The following is a 19,397-nucleotide window of genomic DNA, read 5'->3' on the forward strand; positions in this document are numbered from 1 at the left end:
CAGCTGATTGGGAGACACCGCAAAGATCACCCACCGAGCCCTGGAAGGAACCAGAGGCATAGAAGTTGAGGGCAGCTGTGACCTTCAGAGCCACTGGCATGGGGTGTCCACCCACACAGTTAGTGGAGATCTCAGGGCCAATCATCTAACAGATGTAGTTGACTGTCTCCCTTGACAGTCGGAGTCTCCTTCGGCTCTGCACCTCAGTCATATTGAGGTAGCTGCTTCGCCGCCTGTATTCCCTGGCAGCAGGATAGTGGCATCTTCTGTGGCTCCTTCCACCTTAGACTTCCCGTTGGCCCTGCGCCCCTTGTGCCTGTTCCTGTCCTCCCAAAGGTGGCTCCCCCTAGAGGCTGAGTGTGTACTCCTCCCCCTTCTGGCCCTCCCTTCCTCCTCAGAGAAGCTGCCTCCAGTGGAGAGCACAGGTTCCATCCTCAGGCTCAGGGAAGGCTTCCTGAAACCTGCAGGCCCCAAAAAGGATCTTCACTGTAGAGTGCTGACCTGAAGGTTGTGAGTCCTGCCCAAGCTGCTGGTATGCGTTTTGAAGTATTTCTGCTCACACAGGCAGGTATCAGTAACTTTCCAAATCAAATCTCTGACTGAGCACATTCGCGACCCCACTGACCCCTCTTATCCTGCCCGTGGATGAGGTTTGTACTAACATGTCCTACCCACCCACCTGCCTGTTCGTTGCACCCGTGCGACATCCTGAAGATCACACAGGCCCCAAAAAATCTGGGGTTGGGGGAGTGGGGTTGGGGGGGGTCAGGTTGGGGGGGGTTGTTGGGGTGGGGTTGGGGGGTTGTTGGGGTGGGGTTGGGGGTGTGGGGGGGTGGGGTTGGGGGGGTCGGGTTGGGGGGTTGTTGGGGTGGGGGTGGGGGGCACAGAGGGATTCTCAGACCTGGGATTGATAAATAATGTGTCACCCACTTTCCAGTGAGTTTTCCAACACCTACCTCGAGTCCTTAATTTTTGAAACGTCTGCGTTGAGGCTGGAAATCTTTCCTTTCAGGATCCAGAGTGTAATTAAGAAGAGAATTGTATTAACCTGCAAAATAGTATCATTCAGTTCACCTTGGCATTAGTATGATGCTAAAATTTACATTATTAACAAGTGCCAAACAGCAGAAAGTAGCGGTATGCAATTCAATTCTGAGTTCTCTGATCTTTATTTACCCACTCATGGGATGTATGTATCACTGACAAGGGCTGCATTTATTGCCCTAATTTTATTTTGAGAAATATACTTTATAACATTTGTAAAAGCACATTACAAAACATTGACTTGAAAATTACAGAAAGTGAAATAAAATTCAACTTTTCTCCCTACAGTGTGTTCCTCTCTGAGGTTCCTAAATACGATTTCAATACTCTTCATATTCACAATGTACATTCCATGTCAGACGTACAGCCCGAGGGGGTCTATACAATTCCCAGCCCCTCAGTGCACTATGGCTGAAAGGCCTTAGACAGCGACCTTCCCCATTGCATCTTTGCCCCAAGCTTTAGTGCGTCCCTCAGCACATAGTCCTGGGCTTTAGAACATGCCAGGCTACATCACTCAGTCAAAGACAACTCTTTGCACTGGCAGACAGGAAGTCTCAGGCAGACCAAAGAGCGTCTTCCGCCGAGTTGACAGTGCTCCAGCTGCAGTTGATGTTTGTCTCGGTGTGTGTCCCTGGGAACAGCCCGTAGAGCACAGAGTCCTGTGTCACATAACTGCTCAGGATGAACCTCGACAGAAACCACTGCATCTCTCTCCAGACCTTCTTTGCAAAGGCACAATCCACAAGGAGTGGGGGACAATGGTCTGTTCCCCACCCACAGACACCTCCCTAATTGCCTTTGGGAAGGCTGTGGTCAGCCACCTTCTTAGGCCTCTTGCTAGGCCATTTCAGAAACCAGTTAAAGGTCAACCACATGTAGGCCAGACAGGATAAGGATGCAAGATTTCCTTCGCTAAAGGAGATTGTTTTTTACACCAATCTGCTAGTTTCATGGTCACCGTAGTTTTTCTATTCCCACTTTATTTAACTGAATTTCAATTCAGCTCATGAACTCAAGAACTCTTGTCTCAACTTTCCTGGCCCCGTGAGTGGTGGAGATTGGAGGCCGGGGGGGTGCAGGGCTGGGAAAAAGTGGGGAGTGGTGTCAGGACAGCTCCCGATTACGTTCCCACCTCCGGGCATGTTTCTCCGAGAGGGGGGCCCAGGATGTGGGATCGGCTGCCTGCCGATTGGAGAGGGGCAGCCGATTTAAATATATAACAATCTACCAGCTGGCTGGCATCTCGCCATGTCAGAGCAGCCTCCCGGCCGCGTGGGGGAGGCTGCCAGCTCTGTGGAGGCGGCCTCCCTGTGCCAGTCTGGAACCGGAGGCTCCATTCCCCAAAAAAGGAAGCTGCCAACGGCAAAGGCTGCACCCCACGGTCCAAAAGCTGCCCCTCCACCACGGAGGTTTCCCTCTGCTCTGTGGAGCCTGCCTGCTTGGCCCCTCTGAATCTGTACTTCCATCTTAAAGTACCTTCCCTGTCTCCTACCTGCCTCAGCAGTGTCCACCATTCCTGGGGCTCCAGAGCTGCCAACCCTGTAATTGGGCTAGCAGTGTCAGGGGCCCACCTACTAACCTTAATAGGATGATGAGAAAATCCTTCCCCACCCACCTCCCCCCACTCCCCCCGCCATCCACCCCCAGTTTGTCTCCCAGAACCTCCTCAGGACCCCCCATTATGTTCCGATGTCAGGGTCCCAAAGCCCAGGGGAAAATCCTGCCCCACATCCTAGGATCATTTATCGAACTCCCTGGATTGTCAGTCCAATTGGATAACTATTATGCAACCTTATAGTGTATGCATGGGGTAGATGGTGGCATAGTGGTAATGTTACTGGGCTAAAAATCTAGAGGTCCACCCTAATGCTCTGGAGACAAGGTGGAATTTAAATCTAACTAATACATCTAGAATATGAAGCTAGTCTCGGTAATGTCGATAAAAGTCTGCTTTCTTACCTTTATGCCACTATCAGCACCACTTTTTAGCCCTTACCACTACCACTAACACTCCCTTTGTCCTTTAGTTCGTGACATCTTTGTCAATCCCTCTTTTGCCTCCACCTATCGTTGGCCTTCTATCCAGCTTCACCTGTTTCACCACCCCCACCCCGCCCCCAACTTTAACAGTATAAATTTCATCACATTTCCACTTCTCTTCAGCTCTGAGGAAGGGTCACACGGACTCAAAACGTTAACTCTGTTTCTCTCTCCACAGACCCGCTGAGTTTTTCCGGCATTTTCTGTTTTTTGTCTCAGTAATGGTGACCGTGGCAACTATCATCAATCGTCATAAAAACCCCATCTGGTTCACTAATGCCCGTTAGGGAAGGAAATCTGCCGTCCTTACCCGGTCTGGCCTACATGTGACTCCAGACCCACAGCAATGTGGGTGATTCTTAACTGCCCTCTGGAATGGCCTAGCAAGCCGCTCAGTTCAAGGGCAATTAGGGATGGGCAACAAAATGCTGGCCTTGTCAGCGACACCCACACCCCACAAAAGAATGTTAAAAATCTAAAGGAAAGAGCACAGGCTGTGAGGGAGGGAATGTAATAATTCAGCAGACTGAAGGCTGGAAGGTTAGGCCCATCAGCTCTCAATGTAGTTCCATATGTAGCACCAACCTGCATTTATATGTAGTTCCATATTGAGGAGGAACCAAAATATACATAGGCGATTTTTGTGGAAAGTGCTAATATTAAGGTGGCAGCTTATCTGCACTTCTGTTTCATTCGGTTAATGTTGGGTGTTCCACTCTTTCCTCTCACACCAAGTCAATGGCTCAAGCCGCATTCCATGACTTGAGCACATGACCTAGTGCTGTGTTATCCTTTGGGTGCCCACTGTAGTGTTGAATAGTTCTGTGCTCGATTATGTGAGTCTGCTTACAATCAATGCTCACTGTGCTTGGTTGCTTGAGCTTGGCTGGGGACTGAGAGAAAAGTAAACCAAGCTGGAGAGGGACCTCGAAGCCTGAGCTGTCAGCACGAGTGCAGACATTTTGTGACTGCAGAGATATTTTGAAGCACTGTAGGTAAAGTTTTTACACACATAGGAACTAGTGCCATCTCTGCATAGACCTGAGATATAAAACATACAATACTAACCCTCAAGGAGTGTCCTGAAGCCTCCATCTTCCGGTTAATCTTCCGGACAATGAAGCTCAGGAGAAAAATCATTGAGGTATTTACATTTTTTTTAAGCTATTTGGTTAGTTTGTTGATTATAAAAATTATCAGTGGTGGGGAAAGAGGATGTTCGACTGGGTGGGACAGTTGGGGGCAGGAAGTCAGGTGATAAAGCCTCCAGGAATAAGTTCAGCTAGAGTTGGCAACAACTAGGTGCAACAGTACCAAGGCTTTACTACTGTATGGCTGAATGTTAGCTTGCAAGAGGAAATTGGTAGGATGGTATTCTGGAAGGATGAGATCGGATGGGACACAGGGCATCGTTTGCCCAATCCTACCTGTGCTCCCAGTGCAGGGGTAAGTACCCATTCTATTTTTAATATTCCCCCTCAGAAACCTCAGGGAAGAAACATCAGGTTAAGGGGGACGTGTGTTAAATACCCTGGATGGAGGGAAATAAAATACATCCTGGCTTGAACTCTTTTCTAAGAATAATATTACCCCATCAGATCAACAAGGAGTATGGAGATAAATTGTCTTAAAGTTAAAAAGTCAAAGACTTAAGTACGAGAGAGGGTATCGAGGAGATGTACAAGGGTTTTGGTTGGACTGGAGAATTTTAGCCATGAGGAACGATTGGATTATCTGGGGTTGTTTTCTTTGGAACAGAGAAGGCTGAGGGGAGGCCGAACTGAAGTGTAATAAATTGAGGGCTCTAGATAGAGTGGTTAGGAAGGACCCATTCCCCTTGGTTGAGGGTCATAACCAGGCAGAATAAATTTAGGGGAAGAGGTAGGCGGTTTGGAGGGATTTCAAGGAAGATTTTTCTCCCAGAGGATGGTGGGGAACTGCAACTCATTGCCTGAAAGGGTGAGGGAAACACAAGCCCTCACTGCATTTAAGAATTACTTGGCTACATCTGCACTTGGAAGTACATTAACCTACAAGGTTATGGACCAAGAGCTGAAAAGTGGGATTAGGTGGGATTAGGCTACTTGTGGGCTAGTACAGACACCATGGGCCGAAAGGCCTCCTTCTGTTCTGTAAATTTCTGTGATTTTCCTGATGAGGGTTGAGCTATTGATCAACAAACTTTGCAAATGAGAGCTGAGTGCACCCAATTCCCATTCCTGATTGGCATTAACCTGTTTGCCTTTAACAGGTTGGCATCCGACTAATAATAGTAACCACAAGGTGAGGCGAGACCCCATTAAGGATTTGGATGTCAACTTTGTCAACCATAACTTCCCACCCTCTGAAAAATCTTACCAAAATTACGAAACAAACTGGTCCCAGGAAGCTCCACAAAAAACCATCTTCCAGATTTAACCAACAGCTGTAATTAAAGGAACAGTTTTAATCCATTATAGTGATTTTAAATCGACTATATATTTTTTTTCAAAGTCAGTGTGGACTTCCTGTCAATCTTTCCCATTGTAAATTCCTACATCCAGGTTTACAATGGGAATTACCAATGTAATCCTGTCATGCTGTAATTACAGCCTCCTGCCAGTGGGGGACAGTATTTGTCAGGGGAATACAAAATCTGCGGCTTTACAGTGGCAGATGTATAAACATCGGTATGCCACAATCCAATTACTCTCCATCCTCTAGGCTCGCTTCACCTGAACATTACACTGTGCACTATTAACGACAATAGCACTAACTTGCATTTATATCGCCCCTTTAATGTAGTAAGAAAACTATTTTTACTCTTTCATGAGTTGTGGGCTTCGTTGGCTGGGCCAGCATTTATTGCCCATACCTAATTGCCCTTGAGAAGGTGGTGGTGAGCTGCCTTCTTGAGCCGCTGCAGTCCATGTGCTGTAGGTACACCCACAGTGCTGTTAGGGAGGGAGTTCCAGGATTTTGACCCAGTGACAGTGAAGGAACGGCCGATATATTTCCAAGTCAGGATGGTGAGTGGCTTGGAGGGGAACTTCCAGGTGGTGGTGTATATTAGGGCAGATGATCAAAATGGCCGCAGAAGTAGGTTTTAAAGAAGGAGAGGGTGGTAGAGAGACTGTGAGAGACTTAGGGAAAGAATTCCAGAGCTTAAGGACCTCATGGTTGATGACATGGCCGCCAATGATGAAAATTGTTGATGCATAAGAGGCCAGAGCTGGAGGGGCGCAGACGTTTTGAAAAGTCGTAGAGTTGGAAGAGGTTACAGAGGGAGGGAGTTGGTGGAGGGGGTGCACAGACACCATAAAGGAATTTGAACACGAGGAGGAGAATTTTTAATTTGAGAGGTTGTTGGGCTCAGAGCCATGTGGGATCGGGGGGGGGGCGGGTGGGGGGAGCAAGGAAAGGGGTGTTGGGTGAATGGGGCTTGGCATGAATTGGGACATGGGATGCACAGTTCTTGATTAACAAACGGTAGTCAGCAGTATAGAGATACTTATGGTCGCAGAGGTTGGTAGTGTGTAAATAGATTTTTTTTATTAAGTGCCACAGGTACCTGGTCCATTGATTATTCCTGGTCTGTGAACCTGGACACAAGTGTCAGAAGAGTCTTGGGCAGAACATCGGACAGGAGTAGGCCATTCGGCCCACCTCACCTGTTCCGCCATTCAATTAGATCATGTCTGATCATCTACCTCAACGCCACTTTCCCGGGACTATCTCCATATCCCTTGATGTCACCTGAGGCACAGTAGACCCTGTCATCACCCCATGAGCCTGTCGAGTTTCCCAGCAGATTAGGGGATCAGGATGAGAGACCCCAGCTAGTTATTCCCTTTCCCCAGGAAGGATACCACAACCCGATTACATAGGCCCAGCTCAGGGCGTCTAACCTAGCACCAACCTGGCTGGACCCCTGACCCAGCCTGCCCTGCCGTGCCCGATAGGATGCGAGGCCGTGCCCGTGTTGTTGGCGGCACTTGCGTCTCCGAGTTGGAAGCTCTTGGGCAGGGTTTTTAGCTGGGCGTGCGAGCGCGAAATAGCGCCCGATGACGTCATTGCGCACTCGGGCGATATTCCAGTCTGCGGCACGCCCGCCAACAATTAGGAGGAATATTAAGCCCCTCAAACAATGAATTAAATTGAATTTTTCGCCGCCCGTCCAGCCATTCGGCAAATCCCCTCCCCACAACGACTAGAAAATCTGCCCCCGCCCCCCACCTTGTGAGAGGACTAGAATATAAAAGCAGGGATGTGCTGCTGAGGCTTTATAAGGCTCTGGTCAGACCACATTTAGAATACTGTGAGAAATTTTGGGCCCCGTATCTCAGGAAGGATGTGCTGGCCCTGGAGAGGGTCCAGAGGAGGTTCACGAGAACGATCCCAGGAATGAAAGGCTTAACATATGAGGAATGTTTGAGGACTCTGGGTCTATACTCGATGGAGTTTAGAAGGATGAGGGGGGGATCTGATTGAAACTTATAGAATACTGAAAGCCCTGGATAGAGTGGACGTGGGGAAGATGTTTCCATTAGTAGGAGAGACTAGGACCCGAGGGCACAGCCTCAGAGTCAAAGGAAGACCTTTTAGAACAGAGATGAGGAGAAACTTCTTTAGCCAGAGAGTGGTAAATCTATGGAATTCATTGCCACAGAAGGCTGTGGAGGCCAGGTCATTGAGTGTATTTAAGACCGAGGTAGATAAGTTCTTGATTGGTAAGGGGATCAAAGGTTACGGGGAGAAGGTGGGAGAATGGGGTTGAGAAACTTATCAGCCATGATTGAATGGCGGAGCAGACTCGATGGGCCGAATGGCCTAATTTCTGCTCCTATGTCTTATGGTCTTATGGTCATTGTGTTCAAGGCTCCCTCCAGAGCTTGAAAAGCAAAGTGCTCTCGCCCTGGATTCCAAGCAGTTCCCCACTGCTGGAGGCGCTGTCTCTCAAATGGGACATTAAACCAAGGCCTTCTTGGTAAAATAAAAGCAAAATCCTGTGGACGCCGGGGATCTGAAGTTACAAACAGAAAAGGCTGGAAAAAATTGAACAGGTCTGGCAGCATCTGCGGCGAGAGAAACAGTGGACGTATCGAGCCCAATTCTTCAGAGCTGAGTAAAAGATCCAGTGGTGCTGAAGAAGACCACGGTTGTCCTGACCAACAGTTCCTCTCAACCGGCACCTATTTGAGGGTCCAATAAGCTAATGGAATGCTCAGTGTCCACTAACCAATGCTTGATTCCACCCCCCACTATGATTCTGTGATTCCAGACACACTCCCTCTCACAGTCTATGACTCAATACAAATCCTTGGCCTGCCTGTGAGAAGCTCTTCCCTCCACACTGCCTTTACACATGCACTACCCCAAAACGCAAATGGCTGCTCAGGTAGTCTCTCTACTCACAGTTTGTCAGTCCCGTAGCCTTTGGCGTTGACCGCAGCAGACACGACCACAATCACCACCGGGCACCCGTAGCCGATGGGGAACATGAACTTCCTTTGAATGACGTGGGTGTGGGAGACGTTCACCACCTTGAGGTTAAGCACCATGAGATAGAGCTGCACAGCTTCCAGACACATCCAAGCAAAGGCCACCAGGAACAAGTAGTGTAAACAACCGGCGACAATGCCACAGAAAACCTAAACAGCAGCAATAATAAATAATTCATTTCAATAAGTTACAAGATTGTCGGCACTGGGAGCTTGGTTGGTGTGACAAGCTTGGCCCCTCTACTCTCGTTGTCTTTGATGTTAACACACCATCAACTAGCATAACAGGGAATTACAACCATACATAAGAGGGGAGGCTGTAGTGTAGCAGTATTTTCACTATTCCAGAGACTCAGGGTAATGCTCTGGGGACCTGGGTTCAAACCCCACTGCGATAGCTGGTGAAATTCAACCTTAATAAAAAATCTGGAATGAAAAAAGTCTCACGATGAAATCATTGCCGCTTGTTGTAAAAACCCATCTGTAAATGCCCTTTAGGGAAGGAAATCTGGCTCCAGACCCACAGCAACGTGATTGACTCTTAAATGCCCTCGGGGGTGGGGGGGCGGTGGAATTTAGGGGTGGGCAATAAATGCTGGCCTAGCAACAGCTGCATCCCATGAACAAATTTTTTTTAAAAAAAAGCAAAATATTGCTGATGCTCGGAATCTGAAATAAAAGCAGTCTTTTCACACAGCGACTGGTAGGGTCTGGAATGCGCTGCCCGAGAGCGTGGTGGAGGCAGGTTCAGTCGAGGCATTCAAGAGGGAATTAGATTATTATCTGAACAGGGTGAATGTGCAGAAGGTGGGACGTGGCACGAGGTAAACTGTTCCTTCAGAGAGCTAGCACAGACTCAGCGGGCTGAACGGCCTCCTTCCGCACTTTACCCGTTCAGTGATTCTCTGCTGCAAATTCTCAGCAGATCTGGCAGCCTCATTGGAGAGTGGGGTCGAGTTAATGTTTCAGATCAATGACACCATCATGAAATGTCATCAGCCTAAAATGTTAACTCTGTTTCTCCTTTCGCAGGTGTTACCTGACCTGCTGAGCACTTGCAGCATTTTCTGTTCTTATTTCAGCCTGGATGTGTTACCTGTCCCATCCTGGAAGCCCCAACCAACTTGTCCTGGGCGGCAGTCAGATGTGTTCCGCCCATTACTCAATTGCTCACTCAACTGTCCAGCCTGACTGAACAAACCTTGGTATTAAGTGTTCCAATCTCCAGCCCTGCGACCCTCAGAGATCTCTGTGCTCCTCCAATTCTGGCTTTTTGGTTCATCCCTGTTTCCTTCGCTCCACTATCGGTGGCCATACCCTCAGCTGTCCGGCCGACAGGCTCTGGAAATCCCCCCCTACGCCTCTCTGCCTCTCTCACCTCCTTTAAGATTCTTCTATAAACTAAGCTGAAGGCCACCTTGCCCTAATATCACCTAATGTGGCTCGGTGTCGAATAAAGCCACCGTGAAGCACCTTGGGATGTCTTGCCAAGTTAAAGCTGCTACACAAATGCAAGTTGTTGTTGATAGAGGGTAGCAGACAGCGGGTATCGCTCATGCACCTGCCTTTCATCAGGAGTGGGAGCGTTGTCTGACTCTTGACCTCACTTGCCTGGAGTTTACCAGCCTACCTACTGTCTGGGAACTGAGATCAAGTACACACCCAGGGACGAATCACATGGCCTCCTGGTTTATATAATTCAACATGACACTAAGTGATGCCTTTACCCACACAACCTAAGGTACCCACTTTATTATTACTGCCATTTCCAGTCCCAAACCACTCAAACTGTTTTGTTTTTAACCAAAGATGAAACTTTACAAGGGTGTCTACTAAGTGCTATCCACACATCTAAAATCAAGCTGTAAACCTAAAGGCCAATTGATCAGGGCTGCATTCCACCTTAATTATAAAACCTTATTGTTACTATTAAGTCCTCCAGTTCTAATCAGCTGGAGAATGTAACCCACAAGGAGAATTAGTGCACAGTATTGAGGAACATAAGGAGCAGGGAAAGGCCGCACTGCTCCTCAATCCTTCTCTGCCATTCAATAAGATCTGATTTTCAGCCTCGTCTCCACTTTATCCCACCCGATCCTCATAACTTTACTTCCCCTTAAGAGTCTAAAAAATCTATCGCTCTCAGTCTTGAATATACTCGATGAGTGAGCACCTACAGCCCTCTGGGGCAGAGAATACCAAGCCCCCCTTGGGGTGGGGGGTGGGTTTGGGGGGAGGGGTGGTTTGGGGGGGGTTGGGGGAGGAGGGTTTTGGGGGGAGTGGGGTTGGGGGGGTGGGGTTGGGTGGGGGGTTGGTTTGAGGGGCTTTGGGGGGTTGGTTTGGGGGGGTTTGGGGGCGTTGGGGAGTGGTTGGGGGGGGGTTTGGGGGGAGGGGGGGTTGGGGTAGGGAGGTGGTTTGGGGGGGGTTGGGGTAGGGTGGTGGTTTGGGGAAGTGGTTTGGGGAGGGTTGGGGGGATTGGGGTAGTGGGGTCATTTGAGGGGGGGGTTGGGTTGGGGTGGGGGGGTTGGGGGGGTGGTTTGGGGGGGTGGGGGGGGTAGGGGAGGTTGGAGCAGGTTGGGGGGTTGGGGTAGGGGTTGGTTTGGGGGAGTTGGGGTGTGGTTTGGGGGATGTTTTTGGGGGGGTTGGGGTAGGGGAGGTTGGGGCGTGTTGGGGGGTGGTTTGTGGGCTTGGGGTAGGGGGGGTGTTGGGGTAGGGGGGGTTGGGGGGGTTTGGGGTAGATGTTGGGGTAGGGGGGGTTGGGGTAGTGGGGTTGGGGGGGTTTGGGGGGGTGTTGGGGTAGGGGGGTTTGCGGGGGTGTTGGGGTAGGGGGGTTTGGGGGGGTGTTGGGGTAGGGGGGGTTGGGGGGGTTTGTGGGGGTGTTGGGGTAGGGGGGGTTTGGGGGGGTGTTGGGGTAGAGGGGGTTGGGGGGGTTTGTGGGGGTGTTGGAGTAGGGGGGGTTGGGGGGGTTTGCGGGGGTGTTGGGGTAGGGGGGGTTTGGGGGGGTGTTGGGGTAGGGGGGGTGTTGGGGTAGGGGGGGTTGGGGGGGTTTGGGGTAGATGTTGGGGTAGGGGGGGTTGGGGTAGTGGGGTTGGGGGGGTTTGGGGGGGTGTTGGGGTAGGGGGGTTTGCGGGGGTGTTGGGGTAGGGGGGTTTGTGGGGGTGTTGGGGTAGGGGGGGTTTGGGGGGGTGTTGGGGTAGAGGGGGTTGGGGGGGTTTGTGGGGGTGTTGGGGTAGGGGGGGTTGGGGGCGTTTGCGGGGGTGTTGGGGTAGGGGGGGTTGGGGGGGTTTGGGGGGGTGTTGGGGTAGGGGGGGTTGGGGGGTTTTGTGGGGGTGTTGGGGTAGGGGGGGTTTGGGGGGGTGTTGGGGTAGAGGGGGTTGGGGGGGTTTGTGGGGGTGTTGGGGTAGTGGGGGTTGCGACCCACAGCTTGGGTCCTTTAACAGAAAGGATATGCCAGTGTTTATAACAGGTCTGCCCGGCCAATGAAGAGGTAGAATTTTAAAAGGTGATGTATATGTAAACAACAGCTACTTTAATGCAGTTTTGCTAACCTCTACAAACTATATTTTAAAATCCATTTCCAATTTTCCATGCCATATTGCTATGTACAATGGGTTAATACAGATCTTCTATGTATGTTACAAAGTCTTGTGACTTTAAATTAATATTCTGAAATTATACAGCACGGATCTAAATTCAAATTTTAAACATAACCACTGGTAAGACATTGTCTGCAGCTTGTACATGATCTAAAGGACCTTACCGTCTGTGTATTAATGGGTATCGCTATCAGGAAAAGCGTCTCCGCCAGGAATAGACTCAGACACAAGTGTGCTCGGATGGTGGTGTTTAGGTTCTGAATGGACCGGCAGCAGAAGAAGGTGCCTATTGATACCAGAAGGCACAACAAGGAGATGGGCAACCCGAGAAAGGTGATCCAGTTGAGAATGGAGTTGTGGAGTGGATCCTATGTAGTAACGGAAGCAATTGAAAACAAATTAAACATTGCCAAGGCTGCATTACTCCAAATGGCTAAAGTTAAATGTGGCTGCAGGACCTTTTCTGAATTTTTACTGCTGTGCTATTGCAATATCTATTGGACCTGATGTTGTGTGCCTCGATCTTTTGTGTATGTGCAAGTTATGCCTGTTAGTGTGATTGCTTGTGTGAGAGCTTATTTCTACTTTGCCAGTATTGGTTTGTATGTGTCTGTGTGACTGTGTTTGTCCGTATGTGTCTGTGTCTGTGTTTGTGGTCTGTGTCTGTGTGTATGAGTGTCTGTGTCTGTATCTGTGTCTGTGTGGTTTTCTGAGCTTGGGTGTGTGCCTGTGGCTGGGTGTGCCTTTGTGTGTGTCTGTGCGTGTATTTTTCTGTGTCTGGGTGTGTGTGTGTGTGTGTGTTTGTCTGTGTATGTGTGGGTGTGTCTACCTCTGTGTGTGTGTGTCTGTATGATCATGTCACACGATTGTACTTCTTAAATCAGAACTGTATTTGGTTTAAATCAGCAGTTAATAGTTAACATTCTCACATGGCTTTCCTTCACTTTGAGACATCTGTTATTAATAACACTATTGAACAATATGTATCCTTTACACACGCCAGTTATATTTGGAATCAGTTCCCTTAAATACATGATAAACGTACATAGAACATTGGCTCGGCCTCAGCTGGAATATTGTGTCCAGTTCTGAGCATCGCACGCCTTTAGGAAGCATGTGAATACATTACAGAGGGTGCTGGAAAGATTTATCAGAATGGTTCATGATGAGGGACTTTAGTTACGTAGGTAGAGTGGAGAGGGTGGGGTTGTTCTCCTTGGAGAAGGTTAAGAGGCGATTTGACAGAGCAGTTCAAAATCATGAGGGGTCTGGACAGAGTAGATAGGGAGAAACTGTTTCCATTGGCAGAAGGATCGAGAAGCAGAGATTCAAGGTGATTGGCAAAAGAGGCAACTGCGACCTGAGAAAAGCCTTTTTTTTTAGTGCAGCGAGTGTTTAGGATCCGGGATGCACTGCCTGAGAGTATGAAGGGGGCAGATTCGATTGCGGGGTTCAAAAGGGGATTGGATAAGTATCTGAAGAGAAAAAATTTGCAGGGCTACAGAGAAAAGGCAGAGGAGCGGGACTAGGCGAGTTGTTCTTGCAGAGAGCCGGAATAGACACGATGGGCTGAATGGCCTCCTCCTGTGCCGAAACCTGTGATTCTGTGATTCTAAATATCACTGGAAATAGCGACAAAAATGAACTCCTACCTCGTGTGTTCTCTCCTGAATATCTACCCCTATACTTTGTCTGTTGAGCTCATTTTGACAAGTTGAGAATTGCAGAGAAAGCCTCAGGGAGTAATGGATGGAACTACCAGAAAAATCGAAGATCCGAAACAAATTGTCGTGAGCAAAGTAATTTTATTTTTGCGTATATGTAATCGAAAACCGAAAATAACGTCGGGGATTAAAGCCACGTTAACAGGCTGTGAATCACTGAAAGCAGAGTTATAACCACACTCAGCAAGTCAGGTATATTAGCCTCGGGAGAGGGTGCAGCACCAACGCTCACTAAACGGAGACGGGGGGGGCGCGATCGTAGACCAGCCTTGCATTCCCTTGGGAATCGAGGATTGAGAGGTGGTCTAATTGAGGCGCTTGAGGTGATTAAAGAATTTGATCGGATGGATAGGGAAAAAATTATTTTCTCTGGTGGGAGGAGCCCAGGACAAGGGGGCATAACCTTAAAATTAAAGCTAGGTCATTAAGCAGTAATATTAGGAAGCACTTCTGCCCACAAAAGTCACTGGAAATCGGGAACTCTCTCCCTCAAATGCTGTAGAAGCCGGGATGTCAACTGAAAATGTTAAAAACTGATGTTGATAAGTTGTTTTTTTATTTGTAAGGCGAGGCTATTAAGGGTTATGGAAGCAGGGTGGGTAGGTGGAGTTGGGATACAGGTCAATCATGATCCAGATGCAGAACATGTTCGAGAGGCTGAATGGACTGCTCCTATGTTCTTCCTCATGTGGAGAAATTTAAGTGCTATCTCCAAATGTTGATGCCTTGAGATAAGCATAGTGAACATTGGCAGGTCAGACAGGGTCCCATCAAGGCCTGTGCATCAACCCACATGACCGAGTGACCGGTGATCTATAAATGATTGCGAATTTAATTAACTTAACCTGACAACGTGTGATCAATGGACTTTAGTACAAAATGCAGCATGCAGGCAACCTTTCACATTTATCCTGTATATTAAGGTGAGCCGCATCTTGCAAAGCATCGTAATTATTTGTATACTGAGATGTTGATAAATGTGCAATCCTTTTATTTTGTACCTTATTTTGGTTGTCTACGACTATGTGATGAATTGTGATTACTTGGTATCATCACAATTTGGCACCTGCCATCATGATGATTTTTCATTAGCCAATTACCTATCTATCTATTGCTACTCCTAAGCAGTCCATAGTGGCTGCTTGTGGACACAGAACAAGCTCCCCTTAGTGACCTGCACGCGGTTTAATGGTAATGGGAGTTTTTTTTTCTACCGCTATCTCATGGAGAGCCATTAGCACTGCAAAGCTGGACAGGTGACTACAGCTGCATTCCGTGTGCGTATCATTCGAAACCCTCAGTTGGCAGCCTGCTGTAGACCAGTAGCCTCCTTCTGTTAATGTCTTCCAAAAGGCGCAAACTCTCCCCCCGCCGGAGGCACCTTCCTGCAGGACAGAAACAATTTCCGTTAAGCGTTGCAGAGCACGGCTCACCAAAGCCCCTCCAACAGCTCCTTGCAGACCAGAGACCTCTTGCCGCCCAGCAGAGACATGGGAACACCACCACCTGCGAGTCCCCCTCCAAGCCGCTCGCCACCCTGACTTGGAACGATATCGCCATTCCTTCGCTGTCACGGGGTCAAAGTCCTGGAACGCTCTCCCTGACAGCGCCATGGGTGTACCAGCAGCAGCTTAAGAAGGCAGCTCAACACCGCCTCCTGAAGGGCAACTGGGGGATGGATGATAAATGTTGGCTTTGCCAGCGACACTCACCCCCTATGGACAAATAATAGAAAAACCCAAAGCACAAATGGACTCGTAGGGCAGAATCTTCCGGTCCTGCCAGCAACTGGAAGCACGGCGGGCAAGGGAACTTAATTTAGCGTGAGGCCGAAAACCAGACTCCCAATGTCAGGGTGAGCAGTAGCAATTCTGTTGTCAAGACTTTAAAGGCGGGTTAAAGCTTCTCGACGAACAATGTTACGAAGCCCATTTGCATGCGTTAGCATCTCACGCATGCTCATTAAGAGGCTATCTCACCGACGCAAGCTCCCCCTTCCAAATAAAGTGAGAAATTGGAACGCTCACTCTCACGTCCGCACCTGGCCAGGTAGACTTCTCCCACGATGAGCGGGCGAGCTGCCGTTGCGTTGTCCCCTCTTTGGGGAGCGTCTGTAAATGTCAGCCTTTGCTCGCAGTGCAAGTTGCGTGGAGGACAGACCAAGGGAGGGTTCGGGGGGGGTGGGGGGGTGGAGAAGGGTGAAGCGGGAGCCGGACAAAGGTGGCAGAGATAGTGCAGAGCTGCCCAGGTGCTCTTTAAATATGGCACCCAGACCTTCTTCAACAAACCCCGCCCCCCCCACCCCTCCCCCAATGAGGTAACCGGTGGGGACTGCAAATTCCTGACCACCCCCCGCCACGAGTTTCGCCATGTCCCACATGGCTGCAAAGCACAAGATGGCGCCTGGTCAGCTGGCCCTCCCCAGCCGAAAACACTCCCGACATCTGCTCCCGCCACCAAACCTAGGCTTCAGGATGGAAGACTCCGCCCTTAGTGTCAGCATAGCCTGTGGGTAGCGTTAACACTCCTGAGTTCAAAAGACTGTGGGTTCAAGTCCCGCTCCAGAATCTAGGCTCACTCAGTTTTCCAGCTGCACTGTTGGAAGTGCTGTTGTTCAGATGAGACCCCAAAGCGTGACCATTTCTGCCCCCTCAGGCCAATGTAAAAGATCCCATGGCTCTATTTCGAAAAAGAGCAGGGGAGATTTTGCCAACGCAAAATTGTCAGCATTTCTTCCCCCAACCCGGGTTCCTAAAATAGGCGATCCTATTGCTGTTGGTGAGAGCTGGCTGCGAGTAAATTGGCTGCTGTTTTCCTAAATTTCGTTGGCTGCAAAGCACTTTAGGTGTACCCTGATGTTGGGAAAAGGGATATAGAAATGCAAGTCTCTTTTTCTGATGTTACGCAAGTTATAGGACTAAAGTCTTGTCCAAAAGACAACACCTCTGACAGTGCAGCACCGGGTTATTTTTTTAATCCTTAAACTTCACCTTAATTCTTAAAGTGGTGTCGCTGGCAAGGCCCGAATTTATTGCCCATCCCTAATTGCCCTTGATCTGAGTGGCTCACTCGGCCATTTCAGAGGGGCAGTTAAGAGTCAACCATGTCGCTGTGGGCCTGGAGTCACATGTAGGCCAGACCGGGTAAGGACGGCAGATTTCCTTCCCTAAAGGGGCATTAGTGAGCCAGATGGGTTTTTTATGACAGTCAATGATAGTTTCATGGTCACCATCACTGAGACTAGCTTCATATTCCAGATTCTGAATTTAAATTCCACCAGCGGCTATGGTGGGATTGGAACCCGTGTGCCCAGAGCATTAGCCTGGGCCTCTGGATTCCTAGCCCAGTGACACTGCCACAATGCCACCATCTCCCCCAGATTGATACCACAAGTTAGTGATGTACAGAAATCTAATTAATCTGTTAAGAATACATCCAACAACTGACCTCTTTCCCTTGAATCCCCTCGAAAGTAATATTAACAGTTCCATTCAGTTTATGTAACTTCCTGTTCCCTTTGGTCACAGTTACCACCTTTGAACAAAACTGGCTCTTCTGTGGTTTTCTGTGGTTTTCGTGTTCCTCCTCCACCAGATTTGCATTTATGATGGAGTTCATATCACGGTAGGATATAAAGACAAGTGTAACTGCCAGTACAGAGAAGAGACCGAGGAAGATCAGATCAGTAAAGCAAAATATACAGGATGAAATCACGCAGGGTGCTATTAGTTAAAATCCTGAACATTTATCTACATTGGCTTCTGGTCTAGCTTCATCGCGTTCATGGCCTCACCTCTCCCTATCTCTATAACCTCCTCTAGCCCTATAACCCTTCGAGATCTCTACACTCCTCCAATTCTGACCCTGATTTTATTCGCGCCACCGTTGGCGAGCGTGCCTTCATCTGTCTGGACCTCCAGTGCTGGAATTCACTCTGCCTCACATCACTCCACCTCTCTCTCCTCCACCAAGCTGCCCTTTAAAATCTACCTCCTTGACCAAGCTTTTGGTGTCCTGTCCTAATATCTCCTTACGTGGCTCAGTGTCAAATTATGTTCGCTAATGTTCAAGTGAAGCATCTTCACTACTACATTAAAGGCGCTATATAAATGCAAGCTGTTGCTGCTGCAATGAAGACATGAATTTGGCGTGTATTCACTAAGGAAGGTGTGTCACTCATTTGTAAGGGGTGTCCCCAGGAGTTCATTGATACTTTCAGGACATCAAGATGTGTCCCTGTTTGGAATGTGTTCTCCAGGGTTTTATCAACATATGGAGGCAGTTCCAGTTAGGACAACATTATTAGCAGGGGATCCCGGCCGTGTGTCACTGTTTGCATGTGGCCCCTGATGTAATGTGCCTTTTAAAGGATATCAGCATGACATCACTAGAAGGAAACATGTCATGTGATCCAGTCTTGGTTTCACTTTTGTTTTGAGCAGAGTACAGACACAAACACGCACAGCTCTGATGCTGATGTATAACTGTTCCCCCATGCCTAGTCTTAATAAATGAGCCCACAACATGTTTATCCAATCCCTTATGAGTGATCGGTGCCCTGTACAGTAAATTATCCCAAGGTATTACAGCATTATAATAACGCTACAGGCCCCACGTGGAAAAGTTTAAAAGTTATTTCTGTAATGCAATCACGATTGCAGATAAATAAAGCAGAAATGTACCAGAGGCGTCATCACCAATAATCGTGCTGGGATAAACGCTCATTGTGTCCCCTTTGGCTTGTAACATCATGGCGTCACTTCCTGTGATGTTGTCCCTTTTAATGAAACCTATTTCAAAATCTGATGGGAATAAGCAAAAACGAATTTAATGCCACATTTGTGCAGTTATGCTTATGGTGGACAGCTGGGTACACGCAAGGTTAATGTTTCTCCTTTCGGAGTGGAATTTAACCAGCAGGCCTGTTCAACTCTTACCCATTGCTCTGACAGGAGTCGAGTGAAGGGTTCAGAAAAGGTTTGGAATCTTGAAATGCTTCATCCTGACCTGATTTCCATCTTCCCATTTGGTTGCGTGAATGGGGGAGTCTCTGCTCTTACCCTTACCACACTTTGAAGGTGTCAAATGTGACACTGAGGTGGTAGCGTTCTTGCCTCTGACTGACACTGAGTCAAGAAGATGGTTCATTCACACCCCAGTCCAGGGATTTCAGAACACAAGAGATGGGGGCAGGAGTAGACCACACGGCCCATCGAGCCTGCTCCCACCATTTAATACGATCATGGCTGATCTTCAGCTTCAACTCCACTTTCCTGCCTGCCCCCTACCCCTCCCCCTCCGTATCCCTTGATTCCCTGAGAGACCAAACATCTGTCTGTCCCAGCCTTAAACATATTGAACAACGGAGCTTCCACAACCCTCTGGGGTAGAGAATCCCAAAGGTTCGAACCCTTTCAGTGAAGTCATTTCTCCTCTTCTCAGTCCTAAATGATTGGCCCCTTATCCTGAGACTGTGCACCCATGTTTTAGACTCCCTGACCCTTGGAAAC

The 19,397-nt window shown here is 48.7% G+C and overlaps 1 protein-coding gene across 1 annotated transcript in view; it reads right to left on the reverse strand.

Moving 5' to 3' along the window:
* Positions 1–19,397, reverse strand: part of LOC144668811 (adhesion G protein-coupled receptor E3-like) — a 69,025-nt gene that overhangs the window by 13,905 nt on the left and 35,723 nt on the right. Inside the window, exons 7-13 of the mRNA XM_078531185.1 lie at positions 18,570–18,689; positions 17,335–17,534; positions 15,102–15,272; positions 12,328–12,531; positions 8,482–8,717; positions 5,446–5,512; positions 957–1,048 (exon numbers count right to left, since the gene is read on the reverse strand). Of these exons, the coding sequence (XP_078387311.1) occupies positions 957–1,048; positions 5,446–5,512; positions 8,482–8,717; positions 12,328–12,531; positions 15,102–15,272; positions 17,335–17,534; positions 18,570–18,689 (1,090 nt within the window). The remainder of the gene's footprint in view (positions 1–956; positions 1,049–5,445; positions 5,513–8,481; positions 8,718–12,327; positions 12,532–15,101; positions 15,273–17,334; positions 17,535–18,569; positions 18,690–19,397) is intronic.

Source organism: Cetorhinus maximus, chromosome 28 (genome assembly GCF_964194155.1).
Source record: "Cetorhinus maximus chromosome 28, sCetMax3.hap1.1, whole genome shotgun sequence".
Classification (NCBI taxonomy): Eukaryota; Metazoa; Chordata; class Chondrichthyes; order Lamniformes; family Cetorhinidae; genus Cetorhinus; species Cetorhinus maximus.